Source organism: Heterodontus francisci, chromosome 47 (assembly GCF_036365525.1).
Source record: "Heterodontus francisci isolate sHetFra1 chromosome 47, sHetFra1.hap1, whole genome shotgun sequence".
Taxonomy (NCBI): domain Eukaryota; kingdom Metazoa; phylum Chordata; class Chondrichthyes; order Heterodontiformes; family Heterodontidae; genus Heterodontus; species Heterodontus francisci.
The window spans coordinates 8,513,624-8,538,279 of record NC_090417.1 but is presented as its reverse complement, the minus strand read 5'-3'; the positions used below and the strand labels follow the sequence as shown (position 1 = coordinate 8,538,279).

At 44.0% G+C, this 24,656-nt stretch overlaps 2 protein-coding genes across 3 annotated transcripts; both read right to left on the bottom strand.

The window, feature by feature from the left end:
• Nucleotides 1–934: 934 nt before the first annotated feature.
• LOC137357180 (alpha-2C adrenergic receptor-like) lies at nt 935–4,135 on the bottom strand. The gene has a single exon (XM_068023296.1). It carries the CDS (start codon nt 3,727–3,729, stop codon nt 2,467–2,469), a length of 1,263 nt encoding a protein of 420 aa, XP_067879397.1. The 5' UTR covers nt 3,730–4,135; the 3' UTR covers nt 935–2,466.
• An 11,669-nt stretch (nt 4,136–15,804) lies between these two features.
• LOC137357037 (lysoplasmalogenase TMEM86A-like) lies at nt 15,805–23,408 on the bottom strand. Of its 2 annotated transcripts, XM_068022982.1 has the most exons (4): nt 23,270–23,408; nt 19,623–19,783; nt 17,901–18,153; nt 15,805–16,325 (listed from the first exon to the last, which is right to left on the bottom strand). In XM_068022982.1, the coding sequence occupies exons 2-4, from the start codon at nt 19,653–19,655 to the stop codon at nt 15,871–15,873; spliced, it is 741 nt and encodes a 246-aa protein (XP_067879083.1). In that variant the 5' UTR covers nt 19,656–19,783; nt 23,270–23,408; the 3' UTR covers nt 15,805–15,870. The 2 variants fall into 2 exon arrangements, with proteins under 2 accessions (XP_067879083.1, XP_067879082.1); XM_068022981.1 differs by lacking the exon at nt 23,270–23,408 and having other exon boundaries at nt 19,623–19,876.
• Between the last annotated feature and the right edge of the window lie 1,248 nt (nt 23,409–24,656).

Here is a 24,656-nt window from a genome sequence, read left to right as displayed (position 1 = left end):
TCTAGAAAGGTCACAGAGCTGGAACGTTAACTCTGCTTCTCTCTCTCCACAGATGCTGCCTGACCTGCTGAGCATTTCCAGCACTTCTTGTTTTTATTTCAGATTTCCAGCATCTGCATTATTTTGGTTCCACAATGTATTCTATAAAACTATCCTGAATACATTCTATGAACTTGTCCTCAAAGCTACCTTTGCCAATGTGATATGTCCAATCTATATGAAGATTAAAATTGCCCATGATTATTGCTGTACCTTTCTTACAAGCCCCATTAATTCTTGATTTATACTCTGTCCTACGGTGTAGGTACTGTTAAGGGAGCCTATAAACTACTCCCACCAGTGAATTCTTTACCTTGCTATTTCTTATTTTCACCCAAACTGATTCTACGTCTTGATCTTCTGAGCCAAGATTATTTCTCACTACTGTACTGATCTCATCTTTTATGAACAGAGCTACCCCACCTCTTTTTCCTTTCTTCCTATCTTTTTGAAATGTCAAATACTCTTGAATATCCATGATTCTGTAACGGCTATTAAGTCATACCCATTTATTTCAATTTTGTCTTCAATTTACCTATCTTGTTACGAATGCTGAGTGCATTCAGATAAAAAGCCTTTAATTCTGTCTCTTTACCATTTTTCTCTACTCTGACCATGTTTGCTGATACACTCTTATGTTTGTACGCACCCATATCAATACCCTGCAGTATTACCTTGTCCTTTCTCCTAAACTTTCTAAATTTCCCTTCACCTGAACGTTCCCCTCACTATTTAGTTTCAAGCATCTAATAATGTCTGATAGAGGTTTTCAAGATGATGAGAGGTTTTGATGGAGTAGATTGAGAAGAACTCTTCCCTTTGGCCAGTGGGTCAATAACCAGAGGTGATGGTTTTAAAAGCATTGTCAAAAAATCGAGACAGGAGATGAGGAGAATTTTATTCACTCAGGAAGTTGTCAGGATCTGGAAAGCTCTACCTGAAAAGTTGTTGGAACTTGATTCCATAAATAATTTTAAAAGGGAGTTGGACATGTACTCGAAGGTGAGGAACCTACAGGGTTACAGACAAAAAATGGGGGTATTGGACTAAGCATATCTGCTCTTTCAAGGAGCCAGCACAGGCACCACGGACCAAATGACCTCCTTCCATGCTGTAAGTGTCCATAATTCTAACTGTGCATTCACACTGTCAGTTTAGGGTTGCTATGAAGCTGTTTCTGCTTTATAGGAATGCTAAACTTGTGGAGTGTAAATTTGATGTCAAGGCTGGACCGAATCTGAAATGAAACCGTGCGATGAACATCTCCAGAGAGTCTCACTTCTTTTCATCCTGGTATCAGATAAAATCATCATTCCGGATTTACACTTCAACAAAGCAAACCCCCTTCAAACCACTCGCTACAGTTACAGTGTGAGTGAACTCCATACAAAGCCAATGCAATGGTATCCAATTCCATTGTTGACCATCCTCTTTATAAAGCAACATTTTCTGGTTGGTGGTCAAACCTTGCCCAAAGGACCAAATGGTCGACTTCTTCTCCTATTTCTTATGTTTAGAAATCCTTTTGCGTTCCCTTCAGGCACACAGTTAAACGTTAGCTCTAGAATAATGCTACAAAATTTTGGAACTTTATCATCGTCTGCTTTCGACCAACCTCCTGTTAAAAAGATTCTCTCTACCATAATCACCGGGGTAAAGAGTATGAAATGTCATTTTGTATTTATTGAGTCTCAAAGCAGCTTCTGGTCCAGTCAACCACTAATAGCCAATCAAAATATTCTCCATTTTAAATCATTTCCTTTTTAAAGTGGTGAGTTGTGCAAGACTATTTATCCCTTTATCTCCCGTGAGTTATGCAGCCTCCCTCACTCCTGTAGCAAAAATCTTATGCCATTCATATCCAATATTCTGCATGGATTCTGATTTAAAACTGAATTGAATTCTTCACAATTATAACTGGTGCAAATTAAATATAAGGCATTTGAACCAAAATTGTAAGTCTTTGTGATTTAACAGATATGAGGCAGCAATTTTACAGCACTACAGGCACTTGGGAGGACGCTAATATTCTACATTCCTTTGCAGAATGGCTGAGGGTGAAAGAACATTTGTCCTTCAGCCTTTGTAAAAAGGTGAGAATTGTGCTTGGAGTTTAACGTTGTGCGAATTCTCAGCTGTCCTTAACGACAATATTACCGGGGCTTCCTCACTGGAATCGACAGATTTCGCTCCCTTTTATCTAGCTGCAGATGGCTTCGTACATTTAACCAACAAACATTTCACTTTGTAGCGTTTCCTTTCTTCAACAACTCATTGATTTCGTTATTTGAAAAGAACATCAGTTTTGGTAAAACAACGGTACAGTTTCATGCCATTTATTTAGAAAACTTGATTTGCTTTCAAATAAGTTTCTCGCTCTCCGCGTAAAAACTCCCGATGAAAAGACAGGTTTCTGAAACCTGCCGACTAGACTCTGTGGAGAGTTCTTTCCTGGTCTCGGCAAAGGATCTTTTTGAAAGCTCTCCTAAAGTCCTGGTTGAATATGGTGTAGATGATGGGGTTAAGGGAACTGTTGCAGTACCCGATCCAGAAGAAGAATTTGAAGATAACAGGTGGAACTGAGCACGTCGTTGGGCAGATGGCAGTTAGACTGTAGGAGAAGAAAAAAGGGAACCAGCATAGAACGAAAACGCCAATGACTACAGATAAAACAAAAGTGAAGCGTTTTTCCCTGTTCTGGATAGCTTTCCTCCTGATAGCACTTGGAGTCAGAGGCCTTTCTCGCCTTACAAAGTGCTCTTCCCTCTTACAGTTCAAGTTGCTCTCACCCTGCTCAAGTTTGGTAGAGTCGAGCGGATCAATCTTTTTGTGCGACTTCTCTTTGCTTGAACATTCTTCCTGACCCGCTCCCTCCTTGTGCTTGGACTTGGCCTCTTTCTCCTGCCCATTGGGACTGGAAGATGACCTTTGCTGCGCGGGCCGTTGCTTCTTCGAGCTGGTGGTACTGACCATCTCTGGCTTTCTGTTGGCGGTTGGCTGCTTCGTCCGCTGCTTGGCCACCTGATAAATCCTTATATAAACCAGAATCATTATGACACAAGGAGCAAAGAAAGACCCAATGCATGAAGATAAGATGTACCATTTCTCGTCATTCAGTTGACAGATGGGAATTTCGTCTTCGCCAAGGTTTTTGTTCATGGAGATAAGAGGCGGGAAGGAAATGACCCCAGCAATGAGCCAGACCGTCAGAATCACACACCGGATTCTTCTCGGTGTTCGCTTCGAGTTGTACTGGATGGCTTGGGTTACTGACCAGTATCTGTCCAGACTTATCGCACAGAGGTGGACAATAGAAGAAGTGCAAAACAAGACATCTAACGCCAAATAAATTTCGCACCAAACCTTTTTAAAGTACCAATAACCCATCAGTTCGTTGGCCAATGAAAATGGCATCACCAAAGTGGCCACCAAGATATCTGCGGCAGCCAGAGAAACGAGGAATAGGTTCTGAGGGGCTTGCAATGACCTGCTGGTCAGTACAGCAATGATGACCAGCACATTACCAATGATTGTGAATACTATGATGAAGCTGATCGCAGTGGCGATACCTGCGGTGGTTCGAGTCGTGTAGGGCAGTGAGAAGAGGCGTTCCCCCAAAAAGTTCTGTTGGCTCGCGTTGCAGGGAAAGCTGCCGTTGCCGCGAAAAGTTGCATCGTCCAGCGTTGCCATAACTCTTCTTCCAGCCTCTGGTCAGTTAGCTTTCTCCATGAGTAGCATGTTGTTTAAATGAATCCGATTGCGGTAACTCTGAAACACGGCTAAAACTGGAATAAAATGACAAGGTACTTATCGCAAAATAAATTTCTTGCTGTACAGTTCCATCGGATATATATTCTGATGAATTGATGCCGGAATTAACTCTGCAAAACTATTTTATTAGAGAGCACTTCAAGGAAATGGCTGTGCTGCAGTTAGCTCCGTTTTTATTAACAGAAGGCTCTGAATATTTTACCATTTGACTTTTATCAACCGCAGGTCGTGTGAGAAACGTCCCACAAACTTTTGTTGCATTTGTTTCTCTCTCACTCTGTTCCCCCACAGCCTCGACAAGCTGCATTTAAAAAGGAGCATTGGACCAAACGTAGCTCTGAACACAGACGTAAGAAATCACGTTGCTTTATCGCCGCCTCCCCTCTAATATTGGATGCCTCCAAAACCGACATTTGTTCCACAGCCTCAACAGAAATGCGCCGTCGTCAACTATGATAATCTTTTCTATATTTGAATCAGAACTATCAACGCCTTGAAAAGATATTCAAATCTACACGAGATAAAATAACTGACATTGGCTTCTTCTAAAAAATGGTGCTGACCAGTTTGGCGTGATGTCCCTTTTTTTAAATATTTTTAAAATAACTTTATACCCCTTTTATATTTTTCACGTCGAGGGGGCCTTTATTCCTCAGGCCCCCATTATATACATATTTACAGTTTTAAAAGAACTTTATTAAAACCAGATAAATAAACAAAAAACAAATTAAAATGCCATTCTCGGCGTAGACAATGCACTGCAGTCCCTGCGGTGCCCACCGGTCGCGGAAGGCCTCAAGCGTACCGGCGGACACCGCATGCTCCTTCTCCAGGGACACCCGGGCGCAAACATAACCGCGGAAGAGGGGCAGGCAATCGGGGAGGACGGAACCCCCGACGGCCCGCAACCTGGACCTGTGAATTGCCACCTTGGCCAGGCCCAGGAGCAGACCGACGAGGAGATCCTCCTCCCGGCCCAAGCCCCTCTGCACCGGGTGCCCAAAGATCAGGAGCGTGGGACTGAAGTGCAGCCAGAATTTGAGGAGCAGCCCCTTCAGATACTCAAATAGGGGCTGCAACCTCGCACACTCCGTATAAACGTGGAACACGGACTCGTCCAGGCCGCAGAAGGTACAGGCCCTTGTGACACTTCGGCTGCGTGGGACGGGGTTTGGGAACGGAAACCGAACCCACCTTGGCTCCGCAGAAAATATACGGCAATAATGACTATTAACATTATGCCTACATTATAGAAAAATAGTAAGCAATCTGATGATGCATATGTAAGAAATGAACAGGGTATTTTGGCGAGCATACCCACATTCTTAATTCTAATTTTAGGTGGTATACGAATGCATGATGGTCGATCTGAAAGGGCAGTGGTTGTAGATTTCAGCCGAAATTACTAATTTTATGAAGTAAATATTTTGCATAAAATCATAGAAAGGTTGCAGGACAGACGGAGGCTGTTTGGCTCGTCGTGTCCATGCCAGCTCTCCTCTGCAAGAGCAACTCACCGAGTCCCACTACCCTACCTGTTTCCCTGTAGCCCTGCAATTTTTTTTCTTCAGATCATTATCCAATTCTGCTTTGAAGGCCCTGATTGAATCGGCCTCCACTGTGCATTCCAGAATGCAGTGCATTCCAGATACTAACCATTTGCTGCATAAATTTTTTTTTCCTCATGTCACTTTTGCTTCTATTGCCAATCAGCTGAAATCAGTGTCCTCTGCTCTGGACCAATGGGAACAGTTTCTCCCTAGCGACTCAGTCCAAACCCCTCATGATTTTGAATACCTCGATCAAATCTCCTCATAATCTCTTTTCCAAGTAGAACAGCCCCAGCTTCTATCCACGTTACTGAAGTCCCTCATCCCGAGAACCAGCCCCATTAATCTTTTCTGCAACCTCTCTCATGCCTTCATGTCCTCTCTAAAGTGTGGTGTCCACAATTGGACACAATACTCCAATTGAGGCAAAACCAGTTTTATACTGGTTCATCATAACTTCCTTGCTTTTGTACTCTATACTCCTGCTTACAAAGCCCAGGATCCCATATGCTTTCTTAGCCTGCCCTGCCACCTTCGATGATTTGTGCACATATACCCCAGGTCTCTCTGCTCCTGCATCCCAATTAGAACTGTACCCTTTATTTTATATTGCCTCTCCTTGTTCTTCCTACCAAGATGAATCACATGAATCACTTCACACTTCTCATGATTTATAAGTCATAAGAGATGAGATTTGACAAATCTTTAAGTGATAAATGTAGTTGGAACTTTTAATAAAGTCTAACAAATTGTCATTAATAAACATAAAACAGGCATATTTTTCAAAACTTTCATCCCTTGCTTATCAAGAATCTCTCTACCTCTGTCACCGTAAAAGTATTCAAAGACCCTGCTTCCACTGCCTTTTGAGGAAGTGAGTTCCAAAGACTCATGAACCTCTGAGAGCAAAAATTTCTCCTCATCTCTGTCTTAAATGGGCGACCCCTTATTTTTAAATAGTGACCCCAATTCAAGTTTCTCCGTCAGGATCTTATATGCTTCAATCAAATCACCTCTTAATCTTGTAAACTCCAGCAAATACAAGCCGAGCCTGTACACCCTTTCCTCAGTATACAACCCGCCCATTCCAGTTATTGGTCTCATAAATCTTCTCTGAACTGCTTCCAACGCATTTACATCCTTCCTTAAATAAGGAGACCAATACTGTACGCAGTACTCCAGATGTGGACCAGAATTTTACGCCCCCCCCCTCCCCCAATGAGCGGCCCCACCTGCCCCAGGCCAATCAAGGCCCTTAAATGGCCAATTAACTGCCACTTAAGGGCCTCATGCTGCCTCCGCGGATATTTTACCCATGGCAGCTGGAAGGCAAAGGTCCCAAGATCCCTGCCAGGTAAAACCTCGGCAACCTTCTTGCGGGCTGGGGTGGGGGCCCTCTTGATCGGGCACCCTATGCCCCATGGAGGGCCGCCCCCGAAGCTCGAATTGCCCCCGCTCCCTGCCCAGCTGACTCCCCTTGTGTCACCGGCGCCCGGCCAATTGTCCCTAGTGAGGCCCTAAAAACATACCTGAGTTCCAGGGCCATCCTCCATTGGCTGTCTGTAGTCACAGCAGTGGCCACCGCTCCTGGTGGTGCTGCTGGGACTCAGAGCTGCCGGCCCGCTGATTGGCCTGCAGTTTTATTAGGTGGTGCTTCCTGGCTTAAGGAGGTGGAAGTCCCGCCCAAGACCAATTCAGGGCCTGGGGAGCGAAAAATCCTGGCCTGGCTCCCCAAGCCCGACGGAAGCAGACCCGTCACCGAATTTTCAACCAGCGGGTGGGGCTTCTCGCTTGACGTTAAATTCCGGATGTGGTCTCACCAGTTTCCTGTATAACTGAAACATAATCTCTCTACTTTTGTATTCAATTTCCCTTGCAATAAACAACAATATTCTATTAGCTTTCCGAATTACTTGCTGAACCTTTTGCGATTCATGCACGAGAACACTAAGATTCCTCTGCATGTCAGAGCTCTGCAATCTCTCACCATTTAGAAAATATGCTTGTTTTTATTGTTCGTGCCAAAATGGACAATTTCACATTTTCTCACATTATCCTCCATTTGCTAGATCTTTGCCCACTCACTGAATTTATCTATTACCCTTTGTAGCCCCCTTTTGTCCTCTTAGTTTCTGACCTATCTTTGTGTCATCAGCAAATTTAGCAACCATACCTTCAATCCCTTCATCCTAGTCACTTATATAAATTGTAAAAAGTTGAGGCCCCAGCACTGATCCCTGTGGCACACCACTCATTACATCTTGCCAACATGAAAATGACCCATTTATGCTTACTCTTTGTTTCCTGTTAGCTAGCCAATCTTCTATCCCTGCCAATATGTTACCCCCTACACCATGAACTTTTATTTTCCGCAATAACCTTTGATGTGGTATCTTATCAAATGTCTTCTGGAAATCCAAGTGCAGTACATCCACCGGTTCCCCTTTATCCACAGCACTTGTTACTTCTTCAAAGAACTCCAATAAATTGGTTAAACATGATTTCCCTTTCACAAAACCATGTTAAATTTTTCTAAGTGTCCTGCTATAAAGTCTTTAATAATAGCTTCTAACATTTTCCCGATGACAGATATTAAGCTAACTGGCCTGTAGCTTCCTGCTTTCTGTCTCCCTTCCTTCTCAAAGGCAGTTACAGAAGGGCAATAAATGCTGCCCTTCCCAGCCATGTCTACATCCCATGAATTAGTAGTAAAAGAAAGTCAAAACATTTTAGCAAGATGAATGAAAAAGTATTAATGTGTACTTTAAAATAATAATACAACATTGAGGAAAAAATAACACTCATCATCTGATGATAAATTTTGTTTGTCATACATTGGTTTGCTGAGCTGGAACTTGCCAACTTTCCAAGATTCCCTAGATTCGGCGAAGGTACTCGTACAAGGAACGCACAAAGTTAACATGCAGTTGCAGCAGGCTATGAGGAAGACAAATGGCACGCTGGCCTTTATTGCAAGGGGATTGGAGTACAGGATAAAGAAGTCTCATTAAAATTGTACAGGGCTTTGGTGAGACCGCATCTGGAATACTGTGTGCAGTTTTGATCTCCAGATTTAAGGAAGGATATACTTGCATTGGAGGCGGTGCAGCAAAGATTTACTAAATTGGTCCCTGGGATGAGGGAGTTGTCCCTGGGATGAGAGGCTGAGTAAACTATATTCTCTGGAGTTTAGAAGATTGAGAGGCGATCTAATTGTGACATACAAGATTCTGAAAGGGGTTGACAGGATGGCAGCTGAGAAGTTGTTTCCACTGGTCGGGGAATCTAGAACACGGGGGCACAATCTCAGGATAAGGGGCCGATCATTCAGGACTGAGATGAGGAGGAATTACTTCACTCAAAGGGTTGTGAGTCTTTGCAATTGTCTACCTCAGACGGTTGTGGCTGCTCAATCGTTGAATAAATTTAAGGCTGGGTAGATAGATTTTTGGTCTCGCAGGGAATCAAGGGATATGGGGAGCAGGCAGGAAAGTGAAATTGAGCCCAAAATCAGCCATGATTGTATTGAATGGCAGAGCAGGCTCGATGGGCCATATGGTCTCCTTCTGCTCATATTTTTTGTGTTCCTGTGTTCCATCAGACTGGAAAATAGCGAATGTACCTCCTTTAGTCAAAAAGGGAGGGAGACAGAAAGCAGAAAAAGACAAGATAAGGGTAGCAGATTTCCTTCCTTAAAGGATATTACAAACACAGATGGGTTATTATGATAAGATGGTAGTTTTCTGATAACCATTGCTGATAAGAGCTTTTTATTCTAGATATATTTAATAATTTGAATTTGCCAGCTGCTGTGGGGAGATTGGAATTCATTTCTCCAGAACATTAATTCAGTCCTCTGGATAATTAGTTTAGTAATATAACCATTGTGCTACAGTACCCCTTGTAAATGTACTTATTTACTATTTCCCTTATTACTTACAATGCACTTTATATATCTTACTATCGCTTTACTCCTTTTTTTAAAATTCTGTTAAATTTAGGATGTAGATGAGAAGCATCATTGTGTCACTGGTTCTCATGAGCCTCTGCAGTAAACCCATTCTGAAAGCTAATGTGTTCGGAACCAAGTAGTTTTCCACTCGCCGTTAAAATTACAGACCAGAAAATCATTTCAAAGGTTTTGATTTTTTTTGAATTTATAACTTAGATACCTATATCTATCAGTGGGAATTTAGATATTTTAATGCAGGACAGATAATTTAACCTCTGCTGATCAAAATCTGCCACAGGTCCTTATTTTTGTTTCGTTTTTAACTGTTCCCATGCAATAGTTAAACCATCAAAAATATTGGGACAACAGTCAAACAAGGTGACCTATACCAACTAGAAGGCCATCGTTTAAATCCCTGGTTTATGGTTTGACTAATCTCAGATAAGATGGTAGTAGGAACACCTCAGCACTTCTGGGCTAGGGAGTAGAAATATCAGCCAGTATTCCCAGTCCTGTTCAGTAACCAATGATTTCTGCTGACAAGTGTACATGAAGTTGTCGGGGAGGGTAGTATTGGGTATGAATTTGACAGCTGTTGAATAATTTTCAGAGATCATCATGCAAATGGACACAATCCTTCAAATTTCCCCATAGAATTTATGAAGTTCTACTTCAGAATCTCAGTTAAAATGCACAGATGGAAATAAACAGCTGTAATAACCCTTGCCCTCGGACCTTTCTCCTAGAAATCATTTCTGTCGAGTCACATAACTATGGGTTACTTGCAATCCTAAGTTTTAGTATTATTGTTCAGGTCTTTGGACTGTTCGAGGTGAATGGTCAGGTTCCAGCAATCTGTGTATACTTGGTTTTAAGTTCATTAAACATTTCAAGAAACTCCAAGGAGGCTTGGAGGCTCTTTCTGCTGTCGAGGCTTGAGATTTGGACTTCACAGGATCTGCCTAAAATGCAGTTTTGTAGTTCATCATTAGTAGCTCAAGCAATCATTGTAAAGTGTACCAAGTACTTTTTTTTACCCCAGAAATATAATTTGTTCATAAAAATCTGTAAAAAAAAATTACAAAACAGTTCAAAACAACACCAAGTTGACATTCCAAAAAGTGCCAGAGGAAATCAGTTTTCTTCAATAAAGGAGTGAGTTGCCTCACAACCCTTTCATTTTATTTTACATGCCATGTGCAGCTAAACCTTATTTGGTGCATACAGCCTGAGGGGTTTTCCATGGGCAACAGTCTCTTCCCCACCACAGCCACCTCGCAGGCAGCATGCGGAGGGGGTGAGACTCCGGGCGTGCAGGAAGGATATGACGGGGAGGGTCCTTCTCACCACCAGCCAAGCTACGTCTTGGTGCTTGTTTGGAAGTTCTGGATATGAGGCATTCTGCCAAATGACTTTGGCAGTCTGCTTGCGGAACCATACAACAGATCCACCATCTCCTTATCCCATAGGCACTTGAGGACATTCCGTGCAGACCACTGCCTGATGGATTGGTGGTCAAAGGTGTTTTTCCGCGAAGGATAGGTGGTACGGCACGGTCCAACTGGATGGAGTGTTCCGCAGCAATGTGACCAGACTCATCCTTCGCAACACCGAGGACAGCTAGAACCTCAGCACTTGGTGTTTACTGGGGTTCTGCACACAGCTTGATGCAGCCGCACACGAAGGTGGTCATCAGGATGAGGGTGGCATTGGGTACATTTTTTCCGCCCTTATCCAGAGGTTTGAACATCGTGTCTCTCCGGATTTTGCATCTCCAGATAAAGCGAAAAATGGCTCGGGTGACAGCCACTGCACAGGAGTGGGGTATGGGCCAGACCTGTGCCACATACAGCAACAACGTGAGCTCCTCGCATCTGATGACCAGGTTCGTACCCACAATGGAGAGAGATCGCTGCTCCCACATGCTCACTTTATGGTGTACCCTGGCTACTCGTTCCTTCCAGGTTTTGGCGCACGCTCCGGCCCTTCCAAACAATATCACCAGCACTTTCAGGTCGTCTGGCTTGACGGTGAAGGGGACAAAGGATCGGTCGGCCCACTTCCCAAAAAACATGGCCTCGCTCTTGCCGCGGTTTACTTTGGTTCCCGAGGCCGGTTCGAACTAGTCATAGATGCTCATCAGTCTGCGAATGTACAGCGGATCTGAGCAGAAGGTGGCAACGTCGTCCATGTACAGGGAGGCTTTGACCTGAGTGCCTCCATTGCCTGTGATTGTCACTCCTCTAATGTGTAGAGCATTTTGATCCAACTGCAGATTCCCTCCCCAAACCCCATTTTGGAGAGCACGCCCATCATGTATGTGTGAGATATCCTGTCAACAGCCTTCTGGTCCAAGCTGATGAGGTAGGTGTCCACCCTCCTGTCCTGTACATAGACAAGTTCTATCAGAGATCTTCCTGCTGGGTACAGTACAGGTCTGGTCAGGGTGGATCACCAACTCCAGAGCAGACTTGACCCGACTGGTGATGACTTTGGACAGGATCTTGTAGTCAACATTAAGCAGCGAATGGGCCGCCAATTTCTGATTTTCGCCCTCTCCCCCTTCCGCTTGTAGATGTGGATGATAATGCCTGTCCTCATGGATTCTGACATGCTGCCGGCCAGAAACTTACTCTCATATACTTCCAGCAGGTCTGGGCCAATTCTGTCCCACAGAGCCGAATACAACTGAACCAGTGAGCCGTTGCTTCCAGGAGTTTTTCTCGTCTCGAAGGACCTGACGGCCTTTGTCAGCTCGTCCAGGGTTAGCGGTTTGCCCAGACTCTCCCGCATGCTGTCATCTAAGACCTCCGTGATAGATGACAGGAAGGACTGGGAAGCCGTGCTGTCCCTGGGCTGTTGTACAGCCCGGCATAAAAAAATGTGCTCATCCTTAGTATGTCAGACTGCCAAGACGTGACCGAGCCATCCTCTTCCTTCAGGCTGCTGATCACAGAGCTCTCTCTCTGTACCTTTTGGAAGAAAAAACACGAGCACATCTCATTTTGCTCAACTGAGCGGACTCTGGAACGGAAGATGATCTTGGAGGCCTCTGTGGCAAAGAGCGAGACCTGCTGGCTCTTCATCTCATGGAGGTCCTCCTTGACCTCGACCCCCATCGACTGCAGCCGGAGCAGATTTTGCATTCTTTTCTGGAGTGGAGACATTTCCCTCTGTCTTTCTCTTGCCCTCTGAACACCTTTGAAAATAAAGAACCTCTTGATGCTCCCCTTGATCACCTCCCACCACTGCACCAGAGACTCAAAGAGGGGTTTCACGGTTCTCCCTTTCACAGTAATCCCTTTTGAGTTCCTCAACGTTTTCTGGTGTTAGCAGTGTAACATTGAGCTTCCATGTCCCCCTGCCAGCCTGCTGATCGTCCTGCAAATGACAGTTGGCCAGTAAGAGGCAGTGGTCAGAAAAGAATACCGGCTTGATGTTGGTGGATCTGACCATGAAAGCACGCGACACAAACAGGAAGTCAATCCTGGAACAGGCAGACCCGTCCGGTCTTGACCAGGTATATCTACTCTGCAGGGCTGCTGAAGACGTTGTGCAGCTTGGCATCTTTTACTGTTTCCATTAGCAATCTGGATGTAGCGTCCAGTTTGCTGTCGTCCCTGCCGGATTGTCCAGCTGCGTGAATGATGCAGTTGAAGTCGCAGCCTAGAATGACTGGAATGGATGTTGCCAGCAGCGGTGGAAGCTGCTGGAAAACGGTCAGCCGCTCACTGCATTGAACCGGGGAGTACACATTGATCAACCGGAACGGAGCATTGTTGTACATTGCATCTGCTACGAGGAGGCGACCACCCACCACTTCCTTAACTTTGGAGATGATGAAGTTGCCTCCCCGCAGCAGAATACCCAGGCCGGAGGAACGGGAACGGGATGGCCTGTGCAACCACCATTGTGACCATTGCTTGTAGGTGCTGAGGTGCGGTATCCCGCACTCCTGCAGAAACAGCAGGTTGGCTTTGACCTTGGCGCGGTAGCCTAAGGTCGAAACACATCGCATAGTGGATTTAATGCTATGCAGGTTAATCAAAGCAATCTTTATACCCCTTTTAAAGTTGGGTGTTGCTTCGCATACCAGTAGTCCTTGCTAGTCCCAGTCCTTGGGTACGTTGCTGCATACCCATAGTGTACACAAGCTGTTTCATATTCGCTGGGCTCAGAAACCCCTTCTGGTTACTCATGGGGGGTTTGTTCTGCTGGGGTGACATCAGGGGGGTCTTGTAGGCAGCAAAGCTTGGGCTGTCCTCTGTTGTTGGTGTCTTTCTCCTCTGTTCCTCCACGAAGACATCACTGCTCCCGGCTTCCCGGAGCTGGAGTGCTCCAGATGCTTCTTTGCTCTCAGTGTCCCGGAGCTGGGGTGAGCTGGGCATGTCGCTGGGTTCAGTACTCTGGGTTTGGGGCGCAATGGGCCCATCACAGCTTCCAGTATCCCGGAGCTGGTGCGGGGGGGTGGTGCTTGATCTTCCATCTCCTTTGAGTTGTGCCGATTCTTTTGCAGGTGCCGTCGTTCCGGCCCTTCCTCATCCAGTGAGGAGAAGCTGCCGTGATTTGTCTCAGACGGTAGCCTCCTCTTGCCACTGTTTTGGGTGGTGGCCTGTTCCTTTTTTAGTGATTTTTTCTTTGTGGTTTTCCTTTGTACCACTTGCCACTGACCAGTTTGTCCATCTGCTGCCTCCTTCATTATTCTGTCAGTAGAGGAGGGGTTTCCAGGCACAGGGTAGGTGTTGGGTCGCTGGTTGCAGCCGCCTCCCCTTTCTTCTCCTCTCAGATAGACTTTCCTCACTGCGGAGAGGGTTGCTTGTCTCCTTCCCAGCACCAGGCGCATTCACCATTCCTTCTCCCGGCCTTTCCTTGGACCTTGCCGCCTGAGCGTAACTGAGGCAGCGTTTGGGGCAGGTTTTGTCGAGGTGGCCTACCTCACTGCACAGGTTGCAGCACTTACTCTGCTTACAGTCCTTGGTCTGATGGGCTTCCTTCTTGCAGTTCTTGCAGACGACTGTGCTGCAGTTGGCTGCCACGTGACCAGATTTGCCACAGGTGCGACAAACCTTGGGCTGCCCCGTATAGACCAAGAAGCCTCAACTTCCCCCGATGGTGAAGCTGGAGGGAGGATGGGTGATGGCTCTGTTGGCATCAACCTTCAAGGTCACCTTGACCTGCCGCTTGCTGGTCCAAATCCCAAATGGGTCCTTGACATCAGTGCTGCTGCCGGCCACCTCGACGTATCTGGCGAGGAAGGTGAGTACATCCACGACAGGGACATGGGGGTTATAGAGGTGAATTGTCACCTCCAGATCGCGTTGCGACGGCAGCATGAAAAGCAGCTCCACTGTGAGGGCCGAAAGCGGCGCCTCGTTTCCCTTCTCCTCGAACACCTTCAGGAACTTGATGCATCCTCTTGAACGTCACGTCGAAGTATCCACTGCTGGGGAAGTCCTGCAGGCAGAAAATGTCTGGAATCCACAGCAATCAATAAGGATTTTCTTAATGAAGAAGGTACGATTAACAGGTGCATCTCCTTTCTTATCCTTCAGCACCACCTGAACGGTGTTACGCACTCCGTAGCCTGCACCTCTAGAATTGGTTACAGCCATTTTACTCAAAGTCTACCTGGAACCCTCTATATTTTGGGAATATTCAGGGAGAAGTCCACACCTCATAATGCTGTTAACTTAGTTCAGGTGGTAGCACCTTCACCTTTGACTCAGAAGGTTGTGGGTTCAAGCCCCACTATAGATTCGAAAGTATAATCTAGACATTTCATGACAGTGTTACGGGAGTGCTGCATTTTGGAGGTGCCTTCCTTCAGATGAGATGTTGAACCAGAGCCATATCTACCTGCTCAAAGATCCTATTGCATTGTGGGGAATCCAAAACGATCAGCATAAGATAGTCCTTAATAAATCCAATAAGGAATTGAAGAGAAATTTCTTTACACAGAGTGGTGAGAATGTGGAACTTGCTATCACAGGGTGTGGTTGAGGTGATAGCATAGATACATTTAAGATGAAGCTGATTGAGTACATGAGACAGAGAGTGGTGCGAATGTGGAATTCAGTGACCCACAGAGTGCTTGTGATGAATAGCTTAGATGCATTTAAGGGAAAGCTACATAAGTACATGGTGGAGATTGGAATAGGAGGACATGTTAACAGAATGAGATGAAGTAAGATGGGAGGAGTCTTGTGAAGCAGAAGCACCAGCATTTGGGCCAAATAGCCTGTTTCTGTGCTGTAAATTCATTGTAATTCAAGGCTAGGCTTGTATCCACTGGAGTGCAGAATCCTCCTGTGCACTGCAGGAGTTCTAGTCATAGCTGATATGATGTGAATGTTGCACACACAAGCAGGGTCAACATTTTATTGGAACATATTTCTTTTTTTTCTTAGCTCAAATCTGTAAAATGCTCAGAGAAGGGGAAGTGAGGAAAAGAATTAGGTTTACGTCTTTGTCAATGAAAAAAGTAACCTTTTATTTCCAATAGACCATTACTACAGTATCTTATCAGGTACAGGATGACATAAACTTAACCAGCCAAGGCTATATTGTTTTAGACAATGGTAAGTTGCTTTCTTTTCTGTTTTTGATCATCGTATTCTGAGTGTTTACGGCTGAAAGTGTGATAAGCATCTGTGCTGTATAATAGGTGGCTGCAATCATTCCAGAGTTATATACGGGAAAGCAGTACAAGCTGACAGCATAGGTGAAATCAGATACTATAAAAAGCAATCCTCCAATTGTGGCAAACAACTTTGTCCAAGACCAGTGCTGATTGAACAGTGTGCCAGCAGTAGCACGCCAGGCCATAGTTCCAATTAAACTGATGTAGAGGTAGGCTGCCCACTGGAAGGGCTTTTGATCCCAGAGGCATCTGTTGAGGAACAGCAAGTATATGGTACCGACAACCACCAGAAAAAAGCCTGCCAGCAGGTTTAAAGGTTTTGCACCAAACATCCAGATGTAGAAAACATGTGTGAGCCCAAACATGAGGTCACCTGAAATGACAGCAGAATAAACCATGACTTCCTCATACACTCGATAATTCTATTCTATTTATTTTCTGTTTATGTTCTAGTTATGTGATGCTTTTGCACACCATCTTTTTCTGAGACTCCTATTTATCTGTGGCTCCGAGATAAACACGGTTTGCATAAAACTTTGCATTTTCCATTTGATTTTGTTTTCAATTTTCTTGCCTCCCTTCCTGAAACCAAGGATTTATTCTGGAACCCCATTGGTAGATGGCCAGGTAGCTGTTCTTCACCTGAGTCTGGACTGTAAATGCTATCACAGTGGAGTCTGATCCCATCCTCATTTGATAGCAACACTAGGTACACTTTCCTCCTGGTTCCTTTGGATAGTGACCAGGATTTGATAGCCAAGCTGATTTTTCTCTCTTTGGACCAAAGAGCACTGAGGCCTTTCTGATCACAGACATTGCCTGACCTATTTCTAGCATTTTCTGTTGATATTACATATATCAGGACAGGTAACCAAAAGCATAATCATAGAAGGAGGTTTTAAGGAGCGACTTAAAGGAAGACAGTTTGAGAAGTTTAGGGAGGGAACTCCAGTGCTTGTTGCCTAGACAGATGAAGGCATGGTAGGCAGTGATGGAGCAGTGAAAATTGAGAATGTGGAAGATGCCAGAATTGGAGCAGTGCAGAGATCTCAAAGGGTTGTAAGGCTGGAGGTGATTCCAGAGATAGGGAGGGGCGATGTCATGGAGAGATTTTTACATAAGGCTAAGAGCCAATGTAGGTCAGCAAGCAATGGTGATGGGTGAGCAGGATTTGGTGTGAGCTGAGATACAGGGAGTGGAGTTATTGGGGAGCTGAAGTTTACGGAGGATAGGTCGGAAGTTGGCCGGGAGAACACTGGAATAGTCAAGTCTAAAGGTAACAGTGACATGGATGAGGATTTCGGTAGTAAATGGACTGAGGCATGAGCAGAGACAGGCAACTCTATGTAGGTGGAAATAGGAGGTCTTGGTGATGGAGAGGATATGGCGTCAGAAGCTCATCTTGGGGTCAAATATGGCACCAAGTTTGCGAAAGGTCCTTTTCATTCTCAGACAGTGGGCAGGGAGGAGGATGAATTTGGTGGCTTGGACACAGTTTGTGTTGGTGACCGAAGGCAATGGCTTCTGTCTTCCCAATATTTAATTCCACAGTCCCACAATTTTTTTGTGGAGAATTTTTCTGGATCTGCTTTTATCTGGCTTAGTTTTCGATTCTAAAATTTTGACCTTTTGTTTAATTCCTTTCATTATTTGAAATACCTCAAATCAGATCACTCGAACAGTTTATCTCCAGGGACTAGCAATCAGGTTTACCCAGTCTCTTATTGTCGCTAAATTCTTTGATCCCAAGTATCATACAGGTCGAATTGACACTGGACCGCTCTCCAACCCCCACCCACTCCCTTCCCTCCAAGCCCACGATATCTTTCCTAAAGTTTGAACGTTGAAAATTATGATATTGCTGAACAAAATACATCAGAAAAATATTTAAATACGCAACATTATTTATGTAACATGCAAATCTTTCGTCTGTTTTCCCCATACTTACCAAGAAAGTGATACAGCTGTGTAGATGTGGAGCGGAAGATATCTCCTGCTGCTGAAAATAGGAGGCCTGCAAGGAGCTTTGGAGCTTTGGAGTGTGTGTACATGTTTATTCCATGAGTCAAAATATATGTACACAGAAACAAAATGGGCAAGCATTTGAGGAGAGCCTTCATCCACAAGGGACAGGAAGACTGCGGTGCCAATACAAAATAAATACAGACACTCAGCAGGAAGGGTACAAACCTGCACAGCTCCTTGAGGAAGAGAAAAAAACATCTGGTTAGATATATAAATAAAGAATAAAGAAGCATTATGATTCCTCAGGTGGGTTCTGATATTTTGCTGCAAGTGAAACAAATTACATAACAAGTGTGTGATATTTCAGTTCAGCAGGGTCACAGCTAAGCCTGATCCTGTCCACTTCAGCCTTCAACACCATTTCAATTTCCATCAGGAGTGTCAGAGACCAAACTGTAGAACTCAAACTGACATTCATGTCAAGATCATCTCACCTGACCCTTTGTTTGCCTGTGTGGCTCACTACTACACTAGACCATGGATTTAATCCATTAAACTGGAGTTTATGTTTTAGAACAAAAAAGACAGGTGCAGTTCAGTGACCAAGTCCTTTTTTGCGAACATGCTGTGTCCAACAGTGGTAAGCTGCAGATATGCACCAAGATTCTTCTTTTGGAAGGTTAAATTAACTTACTTCAGGAGGAAGTAAGGTGGTTTTTGGCAGAACAGTGGGCAGACTTAAAGGAAGAGTCAGACTCAGGAGCCTCCTGAATGGTGGTTGCAGAATGGTTCAAATAAAATGTTCAAAGAATAACGACACAAAAAATGCCACTAGTCCATTCAGCCTGTCCCACACATCCACAATGCCTTGTGCATCAAAATATATACATTCCCCACCCTACCTAAAAGCCAGGGAGAGAGAAAAAAAAGATAAAAACCAAAGTCAATTGGGGTGGAGGGGGCGGGGAGGAATCTGTAAAATTTCTCTCAGAGTTCTTAGGTAATCAAAACGAGTTCAGGAGACCACCCTGACCCTGATCACACAGTACATACCTTTTGTACAAGGTGATCTCTCCACCAGCCAGAAACGGGTCCAGCTCTCACTTGGAGGAATTCTGTCAACCAGTGAATTCAGCACACGAGCCTGTCCCACAGTGCACTTCGTAGAAAAGAATCACTTCCTAACATCTAAACTTGTTCTTACCTTACATAATTTGCGATTATGACCACCTATTGAGTTAGGAAGAGCATGTCAGCTGTCCACTCCAAAATTGAAGTGGTCATGTATCATGCAAAGCTGGTGGCCAAAGGCTCAAATCACAGCCTATACAGTAAGCTGATCTGAGCCACAGTCGCAGAATTGGTCCCAGTGCCTCTGGGTTAGATGTGGGAAAAGTCAGGCAGCATTTTTGCTCCTGATTGCTATTCAGTGACCCGACTGCGAAGTATGTGCATGCACATACATGTCGGACGAGAGCAGAATTGCACTTTATGAGAGGCCCTGTGTTCAAAGTCTGACACGGAAGAATAATGTTTGTGAGCGCTATCTAAAGACTGCCTTCGGAAGGAGGGGAAAAAGCTGGCAAAAAAAGGTGAAAAACTCAGCTGGGAACCAAACAGAAAGCAAACAGCTCTATTGTCCTGACAGTGACGTTGCATGGTTGGAACCGACATCCCCTGACACTTGTTTAAATAAATTCCTTACTTGAAACCAAACTCTATTCCATTTCAAAGCCATCGTTGTTTGATCTTCTCCCAACCAGATCAGTCACTCACAGCATGGAAAAGGGACACTGAAAACAGCAGCAGCACCTGTTGATGCCTGTCAGTTGCACTGTTCTGCCTTCAACGATGTTTGATACAAGTCTGGGCAAGAAGCATATAAATAATGAGATTCATCCGTGACTAAGTTGTGGAACTGGCTTCAGTGCAAACCTGTTTGCTGCTGGCTGCAGTCAAGCTTCTGCTTGTGCAACAATCCTGCTTCAGTGGGAGGACACTGAAGAAACAAAGAAGGGATTGATTGGTTCTTTCTAAATAGGCACCTCCACAAGGCTAGACAAGTTATGACAACTCTGGTGGACTGCAAATAAAGAAATGTAAGACAGCAAAATGTCATGGGTTGCAATGGGTGAAAAGTTAAAATTCTGCGAACAGTAAATTTGTGTTTCCAGAAGATGTTTCTACCAACAGATTATGAGATGCCAGACATTCTCCCCATATTTTCTGTGGTAACTAATGAATTGTGTATTACTAGTACACAAGAAACAGGAAGGTCCCGGGTTTGATTCTCAGCCTCTGTTGACTTGGTTGATCTTAGGCCAAGTGGCAGTAGGCTATTGCAATTCGCCTCAGTGTATCTGGGTTCGGGAAGGAAGTGTCTAGGATCGGGTTCTACCACTATACCACAATTTGTTGCTGGTTTGTTTTTGTGCAGCTGGACAGGGCAAATTCGAAGTTTTGTGTCTTTCATTGTGGAACTTGGCACAAAGGGGAAGCATCATTGTTTCCAAGTAAAGTGCTTGTGTTGGTTACTGCTCTTTCCAGCTCCGTCATTTAACTTCTGATTGAATGCAGCCTTCTTCTGCACATTAGGTGGCCCAGGTGAACATTATATTGCGGCATCACATCCAGCTCTCTGCTTTGTCTTTGCGAGCAAGATCTTTGTTTAACTCCCTTACATCTTTGGTGGTTGTGAAATGTGGGACACTTCTGATTGCACAAAATCCTAACCATAATTTACTTCTAATCAAAAATTACAAGCTATACTGGGCTAGGAAGAGTTGAAAATAGCCATGGTACTTATTCTTAGCCACGATTTGGTGACCTCTGCTGGAAAGTGTGGACGTCAACTGAGAATATTGTTACGGATGGGTGGCAAGTGATGTGGGTGGCTTCCACTTTTCACCCCTCCCAACTGACCGCAATCGTGTTTTGTTAAAATGGTCTGTTAGTTCATGAGTGTTTTTAGGGTCAAATAAACAGACAAATGACAGGTTTTCTCAGAGGTTAAAAAAACCCAATTTTTAAAAAACAATTCCCAAAATGGTCGCAACCTTCACCCACTCACAAATTCACAAGGATAGATAGATAAAGAAAAGTTTTAAACTTCAAGGTGACAAGAATTTGTGGTTTACAGAATATTGCTCAGTTTCCTCAGGAGGAAAAGTTGTTTTTAAAGGTGCAGGCCTGGTTGTTTGCAGTCTTGAACTTGCTGAGATGTTGTAGAATTCTAGTGGTTAAAACTCAGCCCAAAGTTGGTGGTGTGAATTTGGTTTACCTTGACAGATGAAGAGTCTCAAAGTCATTTTATAATTTCTCTGCTGGTAGTAGTGGTTCAATTCTTTTTCAACAGGGTTCTTCTGCTTGGCTGGATCCCTTTCACAGCCTCTGACTTTCTGTGGCCTTGGCATTTTCTCACGGTCTCCCGAGGGTTACCTATTAAGGTCAAAATCCATCACCTCTGATTTTCTTTGAGGTGACATATGGCCCTCTCCTCTGGTGTGACCACATAATGGACCAGGATATGGAAACCATGGCTATCGATGTCTGAACGGGGGCAATTCTTTTATAATGATGCTATTTCATACCTATTCATTTTGGTTTGGGCTGCGAGTAAGATATATTGAGAATCTTTTGTTAGTTCATTCATGTATATAGGAGTCATCAATGTGCAATGGTGTTCCTGTCAATTTCAAATTCTGCCCAGAGCTTTTCAGAAGCAGTTCATGAGTTTTGTCTTTGCAGACACTTTTGTTGATTCCCAGTACAGGAGGGGTCATGTGGCCACTACTCCATTTTGACTGTGGTACAAATGTCTGTGTTTTTGTGGTTTAGTTTATTAGTTGACTTTTTATTTTCATAATTCCTCCACTTCATTTTTCATTTCAACACGGCTCCTTCCATGCATAACAATAGCATCAGGCTTCATTGTGCAGCTCCTGTTGTAAAAGTTCTGAGGCCTGTTTTGCGACATAGTATCTCCAACACAGAAACAGGCTATTCAGTCCAACAGGTCCATGCTGGTGTTTATGCTCCACACAAGCCACCTCCCAACCTTCTTCACCTAACCTCATTAACATATCCTATTCTTTTTTCCCTCGTGTGTTTATCCAGCTTCCCCTTAAATATGTCTATGTAAGTTGCCTCAGTTGCTTTTTGTGGTTTGCGAATTCCACATTTTCACCACTCTCTGGGTAAAGAGGTTTCTTCTGAATTTTCTAATGGATTTAGTAGTGACTATCTTATATTTATGGCCCCTAGTACTGGTCTCCACCATAACTGGAAACATCTTCTCTCTGTCTATTCTATCAAACCCTGTCATAACCTTAAAAAGCCTCCCATCCTATTCAATCTTATTACTGATAGATATAACCTTCCAGTTCTGGTATAGTTCTAGTAATTTTTTTTTGCATCTTCTTCAGTGTCTTGTCTACCTGTACACCCAGATCCCTCTGCTCTTCAACTACATTTGTACACTTATTTTCTAAGGATATGTGGCCTCTTTATTCTTCCAACCATGATGTCCTGCTTCACACTTCCCTATCTTGAAATTCATTTGCTAATTACATGCCCATCTTGCAAGTTTATTAATGTCTTATTGTTGCAGGGGCATATGATCCATTGGCACTATTTCAGAGAAGGGTCTGTAACTTTTGCCACTGTCTCCAGTAACAGATTTACACAGCTTTAATTAGTGGCATTAAAAGGAAGAGACTGAGAGACAAAATAAAATGAGAAAAACAGAGGGGCAAGTACATAGAAACCAGAGAAAGTTTACTGTCTGAACCCACACATACTTTCTGATTTTTTTCCAATCACAAGACTCATTACATAACTATAAAAGCACTCTGATGTTTACTGAGTACCTAACCCAGTCTCAAAGAGAAGATGCCTTACTGCATAGATTTTATGAATCTGTCTGTCACGGGCTAATATTTCTGCAATGTTAGACACTTGAAGGATAAAGTGCAGATGAAAGCAAACAGACCTGTTCAGAATCTCATGTCCTGTCGTCCTCTTCTGAGTTTTCTGACATATACTGGGGTATAGAACCCTAGGCACAAAGTGATCATTCTCCATGTGCGAGCCTTACGGTGCATGTGGGCAGGAAATTCAGCCATGGAGGGCATCATAGACAAGCCCAATCCTCTGCATCAACAACACATTTGTTCTTTTTTGTTTAAAAATGGACCTTATAATGATATGTGTTGCTCTTTAAAAAAAAGATCAATGTGTTTCAGTGAGTTTGCTATATATTGTCATTGCTGCTGATCCATCCCAACATTTCCTCAGTACTGATTGCTGGAAGTGAAAGCATGAGTAAAATGGTTAACTTGAAAAAGAACTTACCTTGAAGGCTGCTGAATTCATCTTAGATACAAGTTTGCTTGCAGTGTGCTTCCCTTGTGTTTTTTTTTGTCTGATCAACAGGTTGTTTTGTACCTTTTCACTGAAAGTTATGAGCTATGTTTAAACATGTTTGACTGGGCCTTCCTCCACAGAGTGGAATGATGATTCACCCAACAAGTTAACACCAATTCTGTCAGCAGGTGTGTGATATTTTCATTTGTCACATGACTGGGCTCAGTCTTTGAGAAACCCTCCTGGCTCCAGACCAAACTCAGCAGATTGTTTCTGGATTACTAGCAGTGTTAGCGTTTGTACACCAGCTCTGGGATGGAAGTGCTACATAGGCGACTGGTTCCTGAGTGAGTTTAGACCATTTTTGGGTTTTTTTCATTCATGGATGTGGATGTTGCTGGCAGTCTTGCTCATGTCTAATTGCCCTTGACAAGGTGCTCAGCCATCTTCCTGAACCATTGCCCTCTGTGTGGTGTAGCAACTCCCATGGTGCTGTTCGGTAGGGAGTTGCAGGATTTTGATCCAGTGGCAATAAAGGAATGGCGATACATTTCTAAATCAGGATGATGTGTTACTTGGAGGGGGACTTGCAGGTGGTGGTGTCCCATGTGCTGGCTGCCCTTGTCTTTCTAGGTGACAGAAGTCACATGATTTGGAAATGCTGTTGAAGAAGCATTCATGAGTTGTTGCAATGTATCTTGGAAATGATACACACTGCAGCCATTCTGCACCAGTGATGGAGGAACTGAATGCTTAAGGTGGTAGATGGGATACCAGTTAAGCCAACTGCTTTGTCCTGGATGGTGTCGAGTTTCTTGAGTGTTGTTGAAGCTACACTCATCCAGGCAAGTGGAGAGTATTCCATCGCACTCCTTGTACCTTGTAGATGCTGGAAAAGCTTTGGGGCGTCAGGTGGTGAATTACTCGCTGCAGAGTAACCAATTTCTGACCTGCTCTTGTAGCCACAGTATATGTGTGACTGGCCTAGTTTAATTTCTGGTCAATTGTGATTCCCACAGGATTTTGACTGTGGGGCATTTGGTGGTAGTAATACTGTTGAAGGTCAAGGGGAGGTGATTAGACTCTTTTGTTCTTCTTCCCCACTTCCCCTTTTCACTTGCTGAAAGACTTGTTACGTTTCTAACTTTTGCTAGTTCTGATGAAATGTCACAGACTTGAAACGTTAACTCTCCTTGTCTCTACACAGATGCTGCCAGACCTGCTGAGCATTTTCAGTATTTTCTGTTCTCATTTCAGAGTTCAACATCCACAGTATTTTGCTCTTATTTTAGTGATTAGCATCTTTCTTGTTGAAGATAGTCATTGCCTGGCACTTGTGCTGTGAATATTACTTGCCACTTATCAGCGCAAGTGT